Source organism: Gordionus sp. m RMFG-2023, chromosome 1, assembly GCF_954871325.1.
Source record: "Gordionus sp. m RMFG-2023 chromosome 1, tfGorSpeb1-WG-v2, whole genome shotgun sequence".
In the NCBI taxonomy this organism is placed as follows: domain Eukaryota; kingdom Metazoa; phylum Nematomorpha; class Gordioida; order Chordodea; family Parachordodidae; genus Gordionus; species Gordionus sp. m RMFG-2023.
Window position 1 is genome coordinate 71,660,620 of NC_088775.1, and position 18,988 is coordinate 71,679,607.

Sequence of the window (18,988 nt, forward strand, 5' to 3'; positions counted from 1 at the left end):
ACTACATTATAAAAGGAAAAATTTATATAATTTATTTTATTTTTTTGTGTGAATTCCCGCTGGTCGTTAGAATTCGATAATTACTAATTATAAAAATATAAATGTGAAAAATGAAAAAAAAAAACTTTCATATATTATCCATTATAATATGACATTGTCCTTGAAATGGAATTTTAGTTTTATTGTACCAAGTTTTTAATTTAACGAGTGGCATCAAATTTTTATGGCTTTATTTATAGCAGTAAATAAAACCTTAGAAAGTGACCAACTCACATAATGACCATTTTTATAATCAAATATTAAAAAAATGAAGCGATTTGTGTTGCATTTTTTATAATATAACCAAAAAATCGATATTAACCTATGGGCCTTTCTCAAGGATGAATTTGGATAGGTCAACCTTTCTTTAAAAAAAATCTTCAGAAGAATCACTCAATTTAAAATAAAAGTAATACGACCGCATATTTTTATTCTAAAAAAAAATTCGTGACTTGATAGTTAAAATATTAGATCTTTTTTCCTCATAATATTCATGCATGACATCCCAATGTTAAATGATAGTATTAATATAAAGCGATAGAAATGATATAAAGTGCGAATATTAAAGTTCTGCAAGTCGACCAGTAGCCCATTACTAAAATTTTAAAAAGGGCTCGGGGATCTATCTTTCAAATAATAGGCTGGCTAGGATTTGTAAAAAATTATTTTCTAAAAAAAATAATATAAAAAATGATGTTTTCTCTCATATTGTCAAAATAAAATTCATTTCCCTGCTATAGAACAAAGCATTTTTATATTTAGCTTCATAAAAGTGTGTCTAATTTATATATTTTTAATTAGGACTATACTTAAACCTGGTCACCGAGAAACATATCGGCGACTGACGCAAATTTTAAAAATTCAATAGGCGGGGCCGTCGTAAATCGGCGAACCGACATAAAATTTTTTATAATTTATTTTTTAAATTGATAAATGAATTTTTTTAAGAAAAGTGAAATCAAATTAAAAATAAAATCTGGTATATATTTTTATATATTTATTGAAAAGAAAACTAATTATAAATTCAAACTCAATTTTGTAATTTTATAGTAACTATGTATAAAAATAATTTTATTTTAATTTCCGGACATAAGAAAAATCTTCTTAAATTTAACGTCAACCAACGGTAGAGAAACCTCTAGGGTTATCCACAATTTTTTCACCGATCCGATATTTATCTCAAACGATCGATACCGATATTTACATTATCATTATTTTATATATAAGATAATGGAATATAAAAATCTGTGTATTTTTTTTAAAAAAAGTTTAATCAGGATAATCATTTATCATATCTTTTAAAAAATACGTCTTATCATTAAATTTGTAGATAAAGGTTTCTATTTATAAGATATATGTTTTATTTTTAAAGAATTATTACAAAGAGGTCTGTAAAGTAATTTTTTCACAACCCGAGTCCGAATTATAAAAAATTTCGATCCGACCCCAACCCGACTAAAATTTTTGGATTTGAGTGTGAATATTATAATATCTAAAAAACAATTAAAAATCATGTGTATTGCCTTAAATAATGGTTTATTTGACCGCCATAATATAATCAATATTTATAGTAAGTTGCATTATATTAAAATTGGAAACTATAGTTGGATAATGACTAAATTTCGGCTAAATCTTCAGGCGCCTGCCCCTGAAAATCCGTTAATATTAAGGTGTTTTAATTTACATTAATTTCTTCCAAATTTGAGTTGCTATCTTTTTTGAAAAGCCCTGAGGCCAGAGTGATATTTTTCGGTGAAAACCTGGTTTATCCGATTTTTTAGCAGGCTAAAAATTGGCTAAAAATATAGTAATCACCCAACTATATTGAAAACTTATACCTATTATTCAGTTTAAATATTAAAAAAGTTGAAATGCAATCGGATTTATAAATCATGCGATTAATAAAAATAATGTGCATGATATAATGAATATATTATAAAGATATATCATTATCACTAGTTTCACATAGTGAATAATTGTGATATATAAAATAAATAATAAGGAGTCGAGTTTGTCAGACTTTAAACAAGTCCTCATATTAAAGGCCATACCAGCCGCTGAAAGCGCTCTTTCACTGCTAGCCGAGGAAGTAAGGATAGCCAGGAATTTAAGAGCCATTTAAATTGGAAAACTCATTTTGATTTCCACCAATTTAATTTGTATCACCTGAACGCTGCTTCTCTAAGTTCAAGGTGCACCTCATATATTTGTTTCTATTAGATTATAGAATACTATTCTCATTTTATATAAGTTAATTCACACCCAAAATCCTCAAGTTCAATATTTATTTTATCTATCATACAATAATGATAACTTTATAAATACAATTCAACCTATTAATTTTCCCATATTTTAATTAAATAATAATAATAATTCTTTAGCAATTAAAATTTTGATCTAAGAGATGCTAATAAAAATAAAGTTCAACCAATTACCAAAATATGCTAAAGCTCAATTCAGAACAAATTTGGTTATCCTAAATTTATTATAATATATAATTATTAGCCAGATTTAGACAATATTTATATAAAGGTGATTTATACAATTCATTAACATCTTAACTTCAATATCCAAGGATTGAAAAATAATTTTTCCTATACCACCTGCACCTATAACTTCAGAGTTTATAACAAACTCACTCTTAATTGAAACTAATAACACATTAACTTGGGAAAAAAAATATAACATTTACATGCATTATACTTATTTAATTAATTATTTTGATCCAATCTACAACAAAGCCCTTATATATGATCCCATCTACAACAAAACCCTTATATATGATCCCATCTACAACAAAACCTTTATATATGATCCCATCTACAACAAAACCCTTATATATGATCCCATCTATAACAAAAACCTTATAAATGATCCCATCTACAACAAAACCCTTATATATATGATCCCATTTACAATAAAACCCTTATATATGATCCCATACAACAAAACCCTTATATATGATCCCATCTACAACAAAACCCTTATATGATCCCATCTATAATAAAATTCTTATATATGATCCCATCTACAACAAAACCCTTATATATGATCCCATTTACAGCAAAACCCTTATATATGATCCCATCTACAACAAAACCCTTATATATGATCCCATTTACAACAAAACCCTTATATATGATCCCATCTACAACAAACCCCTTATATATGATCCCATCTACAACAAAACCCGTATATATGATCCCATCTATAATAAAACCCTTATATATGATCCCATCTACAACAAAACCCTTATATATGATCCCATTTACAATAAAACCCTTATATATGATCCCATTTACAACCAAACCCTTATATATGATCCCATTTACAGCAAAACCCTTATATATGATCTTATCTACAACAAAACCCTTATATATGATCCCATCTTAACAAAACCCTTATATATGATCCCATCTATAACAAAACCCTTATATATGATCCCATCTACAACAAAACCCTTATATATGATCCCATTTACAACAAAACCCTTATATATGATCCCATTTACAGCAAAACCCTTATATATGATCCCATCTACAACAAAACCCTTATATACCAACATATCAGCAAATAACCCTATTCCAATGTTTATTAGACTCAAATTAACAAACTTCTCAGGTATTAAACCATCTTTTCATCATAAGCATGAAAGGAATCTGCCAATCCTGTCACAAACTATTAATAAAAAAGGATGACCATCTATACAAACATAGCCCACAAGCCTTCTCTTGTTCAGATTCTAATACACTTTGTCAAAGCTAATGGAACCCCAAATTAATACCAAACACATATATGTAAATTACGCACTAGAAGAATTTATCTTTATAAAAAAAATAACAACAATAAAACACATCCCATGTTAATTACCAGATCACTTACCACCTTACTAAATTATTTGATAACATTAACAAAGATTTGTCAAATAATCATTGGAAAAATCTCTTCACATTCCCTTTCAAATGCCTCCCAATCCCAAAAGATAACAAATCTATCGTATTACCTAACCTAATAAAAGACAGACTCAAAAATTTGGAAAATTTAACACAATTTTAGAATACATTAAAAATCCCAATAATTCTAATGAAAGTTTCAGTAATACCTGCAACAAAATATCTAAAAAAAATAAATGAAGGCGACATATGCGGTGCACATCTCTTCACAAACAAAACTCGCCCCATTTAACGACGAAACCCTTGACAACCTAAAATCCCTTCATCCACGTGCCTCTTACACTAGCTTACCAAACCCACCGCTCAATATCCCCCCTTTCATAATTGCAAATCAAGATATTTGCGAAACTATAAGTGAATTTAATAAATTTTCAGCAACAGGCCCGGATGGCTATAGACCATCTTACTTCCAAACATTTCTAAAAATAATTCCAATAATTTTTTTAACTCACTTATTACCTTCCTTAATAATATAACTAGTAAAGATATTCCCACATTAGCTCATCAAACTATATTTGGTGCTAACTTGATTGCTTTCGAAAAACCTTATGGAGGCATCCGCCCAATTGCAATCGGTTCACTTTTCAGATGCCTGATAGCTAAAATTATTGCAAAAAAAATAAAATCCGATACTCAGTTTCTGCTTGGCAAATATCAATTAGGATGCGGAACTAAAGGAGGTGTAGATATAGCCTCTCACTGCCTACGAATCTACTTCAACATCCACAGATAAACGTTTTATGCAAAATCGATTTTAAGAATGCCTTCAATACAATTTCACGTTTCTCGGCACTTAAATCTTTTTACGATAATTTCCCTCAATACTCCCACTTCGTAGACATCTGCTATAACAATAGCACTCCCCATTTTTAATGGTAGCGTTGGAGTACAACAGGACAACCCCCTCGACCCTATTCTTTTCTGCTTAGTTATCCACAATATGATGAAAGATCTTAAATTTGATTTTAACCTCGACCTTAACCTATGGTACCTAGATGATAGCACCCTTTGCGGTAATTCACATCAAATAAACAAAGCCCTTAGCCACTTCGAAACAGAATGCACTAAAATTGGTTTAGAATTAAACAAACCCAAAACAGAAATATGCTCCCTCAACCCCTAGATTCCTTTTGATTTATTTAAATATTACACTATTATCGAAAAAGAAGATATAAACTCTTGGGCTCCCATCAGAAAAAATTATCGATAAAACTTTTTCTGAGATGCAAAACTTGAAAAAATTCATCAACCACATTCTATCGCACCAGCTTTTTTTACTTACTAAAAAAGTCTTTATATCTACCTAAAATCTCGCATCTCTTCCACTCATCCTCCTCATTCACTGCCTCAAAATTTTTCATTCAACACAATATTCGCTTAACAACCTTTATAGAAAGGATCCTCAACCTTTCATTTTCAGACTATAATTAATAGCTAGCCCAATTACCCGCTAAACTAGGTGGTATCCACTTGATTCCCTTAGAACTACTTTTCCTATCTCTATTTATCTCAAATCGCCTATCCCTCAATTCTGCGATCTCATCCATCATAACTCCCAATGATGAAATTCTAACAGCAGCAATCAAACAATGGAATCTACTTACCCCAGACGGTTATACATTTCCAACCGAAATTTCCAACAAATCTATCATGGAACCTCTAATAAAGAAATTACAAAATAGTTAACGATAAATATGGCGGGCATGAATGGCTCGTAGCACTTCCAAGCCAAACCTTAGATAATCTCTTAACCAATGACCAACTGAGAGTTAATATAGGGTTTAGACCTGGATGCTCGCTTACACAGCTAAACACTTGCCACCAATGCAACTTACCAGTTCCACCTAACGTCCGACACGGCCTAAACTCACCCGCAGCCAAGGTCGCCATCTCCGGCATAAAGCAATTAATAAAATCATCCATAACGCTTTTAATAAGGCTAAAATACCAAACATCCTCGAACCAAACAATCTTTCATTACAGGACGGTCTCAGACCCGACGGTTTAACCTGTACCCCCTGGTCCAACGGGAAATCACTTATTTGGGACGCAACCTGCGTCTCCTTTTTTCCTTCATCAATTAATTCAAACCCTCTTACTTGCGGGGAAAATAAAAAAATTAATAAATATTCTAAATTAAATAACTTTATATTTCAGCCAATAGTCATATCAACTAACGGAATTTTTCACAGTCTACATATTTTTTTTAAAAAAACTTTATCACGAAAAATTTTTAACATAACAAACGAAAATCGCGAATCCATATTTCTTAAAAAAAACTTCAACTAGAAATTTTTAAACACAACTATAGTTGTTTTTAAGGTATATATTTATTATTAAGCTTTTAGAGCCTGATACTTATAATATATATATTTATTTTTATTTAATAATTTTATATATTTTTATATACTTGTTTTAATATTTTATATATATTAAATAACCTGATAGAGTATCATGTAAATAAAGTATGTAATAATAACAAAAAAAAATAATAACAAAATAGTTTCGTAAATGGATGTTATGTAAAATAATAATAATTGAAAATGACATGTTATTCTAGATATTGTGAACTAAAATGATTATTTAGGATATTGATACCCGACCCGAACCCGAAAATAAAAAATCTTTTATGTCCGAACCCGACCCGAGACCTCTAATTATACATTATGTTCCATATTATTATTTTTTTAATGATGATCAGAATTTTTACTTATCTATTTAACCTTAATACAAATATGTATTAATTTATATAACATATTTATATATTCATACTAAATTTTCTGTATAACAAACTACGTATCTTTATTTGCATAATAAGTAAGAACAATTTAAATATCAATTAATAAAATATAAAATAATTAAAATTATAATATTTTTTCTTTATAAGAGATAAGGGAATAAATTTAAATTTCTGACATAATAGAAAAATTAAATGATCTTAAATATTATAATAAAGTTATACCAAATTTAATAATTTAAATTCTCGTGATTTTTATTTATTATAGGATTTCTTAATAAAAATAATAGAATAAATAATCGACAATTAAAAATGCACAAAAGTTTTGGGTAATTTTCTTTTATATTCGTTTTTAATATACCTTACTTTCAATCTTTAAAAAATGTTTAAAAAAAAATAAAGGCCGTGTCCTAGGTCGGCTTAATTTGAATACTTGATTGCTTTTTAATATTGACCATAAAGTATTTGATCGAGGAAACCCTATTTTGGGTTATTTTAAGTATTTTGTGGTATTGCTATTTTTCGCATTTTATTCCCGTTTTTTTTTCTTTTGCTTTTTTGGCTATTTAGCCGATACTTAAAAGACGGCTAAATAGCCGGTTATTAAGAATTAAACCGATCTAGGACACGGCCTTTTTATTTTATAAATGGCGCCTACCTTCTCACTCTTTTATGGGAGTTAAGAAGAATTATTACGAGAAGGGGAAAATTAATTTTAAAATAAAAAAATATGTATAAAAATAAAATAAAAAATATGTACAAAATCGGTGTCTGTTAAATTTTTAAAAATATCGGCTGATCCTATATTTGGTATCGGTACAGTCTTAGGAAGTTCTTTCACTAGGTGTGCTAGTTGCATGATCATAAAAAATTTACTTATTGGCTAGTGTGGAAGGATTAAGAAATTAATTCCTCTTCGATATATTTACTAATCTAATATCATCCATACTCTTCATTAAGATGTTTAATAATAAATTCAGAAGATGTGCAATTTTGCTCAATTAAATATTTTGTCACTATTTGTAATTTTTGAAATTTTAATTCTAAAAGAAAAGAGAAGCTAACCCCTAGATAATTTTTAAAATAAAAAGTAAATTAAAATATTATTATTTGCAGATCGCAAACAGAAAAGCGTAAGGCATTTTTTATCATATTTTCCTAGATTAATAATCCGGGCCATCATCATTTCCTATTTAATGCGTTTCGATTACACTTCTGAAAAGTAATGTCAAGTTCTATGTTGACTCTTTTTGTAAGATAGAAATTCAAATATTTCTTTAAATTTGGAAAGTAAAATTAATAGTTCCATTAAGAGATCTGATTTCTAGTTTGAAAGTGTTGTTTTTACAATATAATTAATAAATTTTGATTGCCCCTCTTTTGTTATCGAAATTAACTAGCCATACAACATTCGAAAGTGATAAACAAGTAATCACTTTCATTTTTGTTGAACAAAGGCGTTTATTTTATATAGCTACATTGTTGCGCCAAATCTAAGACACTGGATTGATAAATAAAAGGATAGATCTAAATGACATGCGTCGAACGCTGTGTGCACCTATATTTTAGGTTTAAAGCATCAGTCCTCAATGGTCAAGGTAACTCCCCCTAATCCTAACCTAGAGCTAGCTGGCGCACCAAATCTTATGGCAGCCCCGACCACTCAACTTCCCTTATTCTAAATAATTTTTTGACCTCATATAACAGAAAGTTTACGATGTTTTCAATTCTTTTTAAAGCAATATTAGATTTTTATTAGCTCCAGGCTCCAGATAGCTTTCGAGCACAATTAAAACAGTATATGTGATATGTTTGGGACATATAATTTTCTTTCATTTGAGTGGCATTATTATTATTATCATCCCTGGAATCGCCAATTTTTGATGCTCACCAATCATTAGAATAAAAATGTATAATATATATAATTTGGCGTTTTAGATGTAATCAAAAATATCGGCGGGTTTCTCCATTGATCCGGATTTTTATTAAAAACTTATATTATTTATAGCACGTTTTTTAAATTTTAAAAGAGCTGCAGGAATCATTCACGATTTTAATATCATTAATTTGAGGATATGGAAATTATAAGATAAGGAGAATATATGCCTTCTGTGAAATATTTTTAATTTTCCCTTGTACATCCTTTGCCCTGGGAGCTGATATTAAAGAAGTAGTAACTATCATAAACTTGGCTCCTCAACTGTTAGATCAAGTTCATATTTTTCAGAATTCAATCTTTCTTCAATATGAATAATCTGGTATCTTCCTGATGTTAATATCGGTCGTTTCATCAGATATTATAGAATAAAAAGAGTTCTGTTTTTATCCCTCCCAATGATTTCGGTAATTTTATAGTATAATATTATATTCATATTTAATATTTTCTTTAAATTGGAGGTTAAAAATTGTTTTAAAGTTTTATTAATTCATGCAAGTGTCCTTTGTTAATTCTTTATCGTGATTAGTGTTGTTAAACTTCGTAACTCAATATTTTAGTCAGAAAAATATTGCCTAAGCCTCGAGATTTTGTTAATAGATGTCCCAGTCTTTTTTCCTTTTACTAACAAAATCTTCAGGCTTGTGTTATATTATTCTAGATGAAATATTGAGTTAGCCGTTTTTAAAAATCAGCTCAAAACGAGCCGTTTAACAACACTAATCGTGATATGTTGAATAAGTGAGACTAGAGGTGATTTTGACGCTTTTCGTTCAAATCTGAATAAATTCAGTAATATTAGACTACTCTGAATAAGTAAAACATTTTTGAATCCTAAAAGTATAGACTATTTGAAATAGTTAACAAATATATATTTCATAAAAACTATATTTAGAAAATGGTCCAACCATGCCATACTCTCAGTACATTGAAATATTTATATTCAAGGTTAGGTGAATTTTCGATAAATTGTATCCGGATATAGATACAGATGTTCATTAAAATTTTATACTAAAGATACGAGATACTTAGCAAAAATTTCAATAAGAAATGATACAAGATACTTGTATCGTCCTTGGAAAATAAGTATATAAGATACAAGAGACTTATTTGAAAAACTTTAAATAGTAGTAGACCAAATATCTGCAATAGTGCAGTTATATGTGTGAGCTTACAATTATAATAGCTCTTTTAAATAAACAGTTTCATATTTGAAGCGTTCGCCCATTTTTCTTTGCAAAGAACATCGATAATTTTTTTAATTGGTAATGGTAACACATTACAAGATAATAGTTCTAATAAATTGATAAGTAAGAGAAAACTATAAATTTAAATTTACTTTCCAATATTTTACAAATTATGAAGTTAATACATTATTAAATTTTTCCTGATATATTGCTTTCTTTTTATTATTTTGAAAACTCTGTTTTTGAGTTAATGTTTTTGCAGTTTTCACAATTTCTTTTTGTTTTATTCTTGTGCAATACTTTAAGATGACGTATAATTTTTATGATTTTGGATGATGCCTCTATCAGTGAAACAAAATAATAAAATATTTTAGATTGGAGATTTTTTTACTATTTCTTATTCTTTTCAAGACTTTATATATATCATTTTCATTTTATTATCAATTATTAATATAAAAATTTATTTTAAAAAAATCTTAAATTTAGCAAATATGTTATTGAATATGAAATGAATATCATTATAAGTGTAATAAAATGATATAATATACTTTTAATTAAATGCATGATAAAATTAGATTACGAGTCTGCATTTATAAGTTTGTGACATTTTTGAATGCAATATACAGTTATCTTTAAATAATTTGTTTCTTGGGTGAAAGATAGGGTCTTTAAAAAGTTTAAAAGATATTATTAAATTTTTTTTATATTGTTATAATACTAGAAGCTTTAAAGTATATTCATCTATTGATAATATCATAATAGGTAATAGTTAAGTAAATTAAATTGAATTTAGAGCTTTTAAGAAATTTTAGGAATTTTTGTAAAAAAAATAAAATATTATTTGTATATTATATTAAAAATTAATGTTTTAAATTGAAAAATATTCAAAAAAAATTATTTACATATGTTAATCAAAAAAAAAATACGAAAATTAATAGGACCAAATATCCTATGAGCAACCATGACCTAGCCCGCCCACTAACTTTATAAATATAATTCAATCATATTAATTCATGTTTTATGATTCTGAAAAAATCGTCAAAGAAAAAGGGGTTTTCTTAAAATGTATTTAATAAGATTTTAAAAGCTTTATTTACATTATATATCTAAGCTATTAAGTAAATTATTTTTTGTTACTTTTGGTATGCTAAAACACATTTTTGTATGACGTAATCTATATTATGCTTAAATTTCCAGTCTTAAAAATTAATAGCTTAATTGGATTTGAACTAAAGTTCCTCTGCACTCAACGTACCCCGGTTTCCCTTAAGTTATTTTGTTTTTGTAAATTTGTAAACAAATTTATATTGAAAATGGAAGGAACATAATATTTTAATATTTTTTTGAATATTCGGAATTTTTATATCGATAAATTTTAAATTATTCGACTGGTAATAGTAGTTGAAGCTTAGAAACCAATCCCCTGAATTCGCTCATTATTACCCTTTCCTCATTAAGTGCTTAAGTAACAAATGGCTGGTACATTACATTATTCAATTATAACAACAGCAAATCATTACTATTTATTTTTAAAAATTAAAGAATTTTGATTTTAAAAAAATGTAATATTTTGTTAAATTATTAATGCTTAAATATATGATAAAGTCTTTCTTTTATTCATGCCAGGCCTAGCAAAACATTATTAAATAAGGCTATATATCAAATGTAACAAAAAATCTCAATATTCGTCACAATATTTTAAGCTAAGTGTAAATTTATCTAACTTTTTTGAAAAAAAAAGACTTTATAACTTCCAAGATTATACATTATAGAATATATTAAATTATAATACTATATTTTATTATATACTGTCTTTTATATTTTTTTAAATCAAATTTTTTTATTTGTTTAACAGCTAATACGGGTGTAGGGGGGGGGGGGGGGGGGGGGGTAAATTAAAAAACAATGGGTAGGTGCGAGCGGGTTAAATGTTTTATAACAATGGGCGATCGGATGTTCAGATTAAAACCTACATATTACAGATCTCTAACCTACATTAGGCTATGATCGATAAGAAAAAAATTGATCCGTAAATTCCTAAACAGATAAGAAAGAGGAAAGAAGCGTTAATTTTTTATATGGAATATTAGTATCTCTGAGGCTAGAGCCAATTCTATTACCATATGAGAAAGAGTCAATTTCTCTGACCCCAGTTAGAAGGGAACAATAAAATTTTTCCTTAAAATAGTTATACTTTATATCATGAATATTTTTATGTTTCTTAACAACAAATTTACAATAATCTATTCTATATATTATAACAAATTTATGTGTTATGTCAATGCTGCCGGGGTGGGAAATCAAAGTGATTGAAACACAACTTATGGTGTATAAGTAAGCCTGGTTTATCTCAGTTTTCCGTTTTCCAAATAAAAAAAAATTAGGATTGCTGAATTCTCTTTTTAAAAAAGAAAATTTTACCTAATTTTTCACATATTTTTTGAATGATGTTTGATTCGATTATGCTATTGCTTTTTTTTTACAGATTTATGGCATATTTTATCTAATAGCAGATGTGTAAACCAATTTTGTTCCGAATTGAGGCGATAAAATGATTACCATTTTTACTATTTCTATTAGAGATCTGCAAAGCCAGACCCGGGGGCCTGACCGGGAAATTTTTTTAAAAAAATTAACGGGCCTAGGATTCATGCTTAAAAATTTTCCTCCCAGCCTAGCAAATCTTTGATTTTTCGTAAAATTTAAATAGGCCAGCCTCTACATTAAAATTTTAATAGATATTTTTTAAATTTCAAACTTAATGTTTTAATTTTTATTATAACTATTTAAAAATAATTTACAATATGCTTATTTCATTGTGTTGTAAGATGTTTAACTAAAATACAAATCTATAAATAATATATTAAATTCACAAAAAATTACCAATTCGAAGAAATAGATAGCCATAGAGGAGAGATATAGACTCCACAAATGATATTGGGAACCGTACATACAAAATTTTGGGGGTCAGGCGGACTTTACTTATAACTTTAACGGGGCGGGTTGGGCTAACATTTTTTTAAATATTTTTTAAAAATTATAACGGGTCGGGCCGGGCAAATTTTTTAAAAGGTTATAAGAGACCGAACCTGACAAAAAATTTGCAGCCCGAGCAGACAATATGTGCAAAAATTTTTAACGAGCCGTAGAGGGGCGGGCTTTGCAAATCTCTATTTCTAGTATTTAGAAAATTTCTATCCAAACTTTCGAACTCTTGCAAAAAAGCTCATTTTAAGGCAGGTCATACATCTTAATACAAATATCTATAAAACATTTCAAGGTCCTTTGGGCCACACCTGCCACTACTTTAAAACAATTGGCGTTTTTTTATATAAGGAAGATTCATTTAAGACGTTATCAAATATTTTATGATAAACAACCAATAACGTCCAATGCTATATAATCATTACCCAAAAATTTTATGATATTGCCGTTCTTAAGAATAAAATATTTATAAGCTAAAAAAATATTTTTTAAAAAATTGAGCGAGCTGCACGAGCGAATCCATTGGTTAAAATCAAACGATATCCTCTCACTTAAGTCTAATAGTTGTTAATATAATAATTAGCCTTTGACCGAAAACCTTTTTTTAAGAAAAATAAAATCAATATTTTAAAAATAAATTGATTTTATAACCCTAAATTTATATTTACTATATTATTTTTTATTGTATTTCTATCCTTGTATATATTATTTAATAAAACTCTTTGAAGTGTAAGTAACGTGAGGAAATAGAATTATATTTTTTTTTAAATAAAATCATCTTAATAAAATTTTTTTCGATATTTTTGTAATCATTAATTTTCCTTAATTCCTCACCCCCCCCCCAAACCATTTATTATAATTATGGGCATAAGATTGGGTAATTATTTGTTAGTTAGTCTGATTGAGGAAGTTAATTTTTCTTTGTAAACAAAAAAAAATATGAAAATATATATTTAGTTCTTTTTTGTTGAATAAGGAATTAAATATTATAATAATATATAATTATCGAATATAATATCGACCGAATATAAATTAGTGATATAAGAATTTTAAATAAAATGGAGGATTCGGTCAAAAGATGCCCCATCTTAGAAAGACCTTTTTTACCCGTTTCCTCTCATTCTTTTTTCTTTGCTTTTCTGTCTTTCTACCTTTTATTTCTTCTATCTACCAAAAGCTATCAATGAACGTAACCATGTGGATTATTGTTGTTAAACGGCTCGTATATTTTCGTTAAAAAATATTATGTAAGTCACAAGATATCGTTAATAGATGTCCAAACATTTCTGACATCTATGAGCAAAATCATCAGGATAATACATTTTGACTAAAATATTGGGCTAGCCATTTTAAAAATCGAGCCATTTATATTATAATATTTTTTTTAATACTATCCTATTATATGTGTTTATGTGGCGTCAGGAAAATGCTAAGAGAAGGTTAGGTCTAATTTTTTTGTCAAAACGCAAATTGAATATATTAAAAAGTTGATGTATTTCATAATTTGGGAGCGAATCGGATACTTCTACCGCTCAGCTCAGAATATATCTAAAACGAATTATTCATTTTTCGATTTGATCTGTACTCTATGAATAACAAAATTATTATATTCGAAAATTAGAATCGAACGCATTCTTGTTGGTATTAATAGTTCTGAACTTTACCTACGAGTTACCACATCATTATTAAAAAATATTGCAAATTTTTTATGTGTCTCCTAATCTAATATGATAAACCATATGGTTATTCGCGGTATTTAAGATAAGCCAAATAGCATTTTTTCCCCCAAATCTCAATAGTTTTATATAGTGAAGATAATAAAATTTATTATCATCTGCTAATAAAAAAAAATGGAAAGCATTTATTATAATGAGTTAAATAATTATTAATGATTTTTTTGAAAAATAAACAGTATTTTTTTTTATTTTGATGTTGATGTTGATGAGATAGAGATTCACCTGGCTTGATTTAAAAAAATTATATAATTATCTCCTAAGCATAATATAACATCTTATTAATAATATAATAAAGAAAGTGAAATGAAATGAAATGAGTTCGCATAAGTATAAAAAAATAATTAATTAAATAGTAGGGTCCATAAACCTAGAGACAAATTGCAAAGTTATTATAAATAATTAATGGAAATAAAAACTAAAATTACCATAATTTATAAGGAAGGGGAAGGGGAAGGAGGGAAATAGTCACAATTTAAGCGCTAGCTAATTGTTACTTTCGGTATAATAAAAATAGGAAGTCAAATCCCCTCCACCTTCCAAATGATATATTATGTGTTATTAATCAATAATACAATATAACCTTGTTTATCTAATTTGGAAAAAAAAATATTAACATTGCACATATATTTATTTTTTTCTTAGAAGTTTATCTGTGAGAAAAACCTAAACGATTGGTAAAATATTATAAATGAAGATGAATCAATGCTTTGATGAGGTTTTTTTTTAAATAAAGAAGCATTTATAATTGAAAACATATTAATATATTTTATTAGTTTCTTAATAAATTTTGTAAATATACAGGCTTAATTATATATATTATAAAATAGAAAAAGATGAAATTTTTATGGAAAAAAACGATAAATTTTATATTTTTATGAAGCTGTTTGCTGCTTTAAAAATGGTATTATAACGAGATTAAAATTTAATAAATAAATACATTAAAAAATTAATCACACATCACACTAGTACATTTAGCATTTTTTGATCTTATAGTGTCTGTCCATCTTCTATATAATGTCTTTTTTCAATCTAATTAGAATTTTAAAAAGGGCACCATGAATGAGTTTGAAAAAAATAATAATATGTGAGTGATTATCAAAGCTAAATCTTATATTAACTGATAATGATATGTTTTACTTCTTAAAATACGAAATGCTTATAAGCGGAAGACAACAACGAAAATTATTGTTATCAAATCACTTTATACCTAATATTTATGATTTAGATGAATTACAAAAACTTGAGCACCTTAATTTTTTAAAAATCGTCTTTAAAAATTCTATCAAATTCTTATAGAAAAAAATAATATATTTACAAAATTTAGCACATCTATTAAGGGCTAATCGATTTTATAGTATCCTGAATCTTCGAGAAATTCTTAATCCCTAAATATATTTTATTAATTTTCAAAAGGAAAAAAGGTTCTGAGCAATCATTTTAAACTCCGGTTTAACCTTGTTTTGTTTTTACTCTATTTATCAGTGTTGTTTAAGTAGCGTACTATTTTCAGTAACGGTAGCTTTAGCGTATAACATTTTTAAAAAAAATAGCGATAGCGGTAGTTTGCTACTAATTTAGTCAATTTTATACAACTCAAGTGCTAATGTTGAACAATTATTTATTATTTAGCACATCAAAATTTATACTTTTTGATCGTCGCTCTAGACTTGGGGATGACAGTATAAAAATGTTATTATTGAAATGCAATAAAAAATAAATAAATTATATATATTTGAAATTAAAGTCATATTTTTAGTAAAAAATATTTTTAAAAAAATTCTAAAGTATTCTAACTAAAAAGTAGTTTTAGCTACTTTTATAGCTAATAGTATGCTCCTTTTTTGAAAATATAGTGGTAACGATTAGAGATCTGCAAATTACGGCCCAGCCTGTACCCAATTGAAGCCCTCTATTTTTTTAAATTTTGGTCCTGCCTTATTATTTTTCAAAAGTTTTGAGCCAGGCTGGATCAGGTTTAAATTTTTTAATATGATATCATTATATTTTGTCAAATAAATTGATATATGTTAAAATTCTTGCAAGAAATAAGGGGCTAATATTTTTTATTTGTAGAATATAATATTAATTTTTCTATTTAAATAAATTGGGCCGAATGGACAATATTTTTTTTATTTCGGAGTGGGCTTTTCAGGACTAATAAAAAAAATTTGTTCAAGATCGGGCCAAGCAGGACAAATTTTAAAAAATAATTTTAGGTTTGCTTGAGAAATTAGGTCCAATGCAGATCACTTTAGTTTTTTTGTTAGCAGTGTCAAGACTTTTAAAAATAGCATTTAACAACACTGCCATTTAAGAAAACCATTAAGCTAAGAGTGTATTTATGGAAATTGTAATGTTTTGTGCATCCAAAATTTATAAACAATAATTTATTTAAGTTAATAAGCATGGGGGGGGGGCATAAATTCTCCTTCTTAATTTGTAAGTTTATATATAAGATATTGGTATAAAAATTAAATATAAAATGTAATTGGACTAAAAAGCACTCCAATAAAATTTATCAGAAGCTATATAAAACCTCTCTGGGAAAATTTTGGCTATATCTATGTTTATTTTTATATTGTGATAATATTGATGAGTTATTTTGATGCTAATAAGAATTACATTTATCAAGATTAATATGTTATTTCAATTATGCAAGTCCATATAAATTTTGTTTCAAGCTCGCAAATAAAAATTTATTTAATCAATTAAAATTGTTTATATTTATAAATATAATTTAATATGCTACATATTTTATGAATATTCAAATTAATTAAATTATTGGGCTATGTGCTATGATTAATTCAAATATATTTAGATAAATATCGATTTATAAAAAATTATATGCTTATGATTATTCAAATTTGAAAAATGTTATATGTAAATAATATAAAAATTTTGTAATTCCAAAATTATAACAAATATTAATTACTTTTAATGTGCATTTTCTGGATTTAGCAAGAACATCTATATTAATCTCATTTTCGCTCTCGCTTGAATAATCAACATTTTCATTTCCTTGCATTTAGTGGGTCTTGCATTTCTTCACGTTATTTTACTTTAGCATTGTAGCAGACGAAAATATGTGGCTTTTGATTCCGCTAAAAAAGTACAAAATATTTTTATATCAATGATAAAAAGTTTAGAAACATTATCAAATAGTAAATTAAATAGTTAAATATCCCATAAAAATATCACATAACAATTTATATACTTTTTTACTCTTAAAAAATTTCTATTCAGTTATTGTATTACTAATCTCTCTGAGGTTTACTGTAGTTTAAATAATTTATAAATTCATTTTATAATGCCAAAAATGTTTTGACAAATTTTCGTCAAAAATTCTAACAACCTGCATTTTACTTTTTTATAAAACAAATTTCCTTATCGTAATTTTAAAAAGCTTGATATATCATTTTACATCGAAATATATAACTAGATTATTATTAATCAAAAAACTATTTGATTATATTATTCATGCAAACAAAAATAATTTTGATAAATGATTAATGACATTAATACTATAGACGTAGACCGTCAATTAATGCATTTGATGTGAACAAAATTGAAGTGATAGCTCACAGCGTCTATAGGGCAAGATAAGATATTCACGAGAAAGAACCCTCCTCAAAAACCTGTGTCTAACCACCTGAAAAAAATTCCCATATTATTAGCTACACGTTTTTAATTATACTTCCTTCATATATTATAAAAGATAAACTTAAATTATCAATACTCTACTCCCAAATATCAAAAAATATAAATGTAAAAGAGTTATTTTTTAGATCAGTAATTAATAAAAGCCTTTTATTTACAACCATTAATATAAACTATTGTTTGGTAAGAATATGAATTTTCTGATAAAAAATGTCCAAATATTTTTTAAAAATTTTAAAAAATAGCAGAAAATATTCCACAAATAAGTTTTATTTAAAAAATATCGAATGATTGAATGCAATATATATTTCAACGATGTTTAGCAATATCATTGTAATAGGTCTATAATAAAAGTATTAAATAATTTTTTACATAGATATATTTTGCCCTATTTCATCTAAAAATTTAATGGATAACCCACCTTAAAATTGAGGGAGATGATAGACTTACGCCAAATGGCGTATTAGTAAGAAATGAAAGTTATATTTTTTCTTATTTATACGCATTTTCCGAATCGATAAAAAAGTTACGAAAATTTAACGAATCATTTAGAATTTGTATTTATAATAAAATGGATATATAAATAATATCGTGGACGAAATTTAGTAAACTATAAAGCAATATAAAAATTTAAAATACATAAATCTTTATATATCAGATTTTAGAATGTCACCAAAAAGTACTACCATCATAGTAATACCTTACTTATTTCCCAATATTTAGTAAACTATAAAGCAATATAAAAATTTAAAATACAT

At 26.7% G+C, this 18,988-nt stretch overlaps 1 protein-coding gene across 3 annotated transcripts in view; it reads right to left on the minus strand.

The window, feature by feature from the left end:
* LOC135922514 (uncharacterized) overlaps positions 1-17,642 on the minus strand; it is a 60,666-nt gene extending 43,024 nt beyond the window's left edge. For all 3 annotated transcript variants that reach the window (XM_065456878.1, XM_065456877.1, XM_065456876.1), the window contains exon 1: positions 17,506-17,642. In XM_065456878.1, the coding sequence (XP_065312950.1) occupies positions 17,506-17,598 (93 nt within the window). In that variant the 5' untranslated portion in view covers positions 17,599-17,642. The remainder of the gene's footprint in view (positions 1-17,505) is intronic.
* Between the last annotated feature and the right edge of the window lie 1,346 nt (positions 17,643-18,988).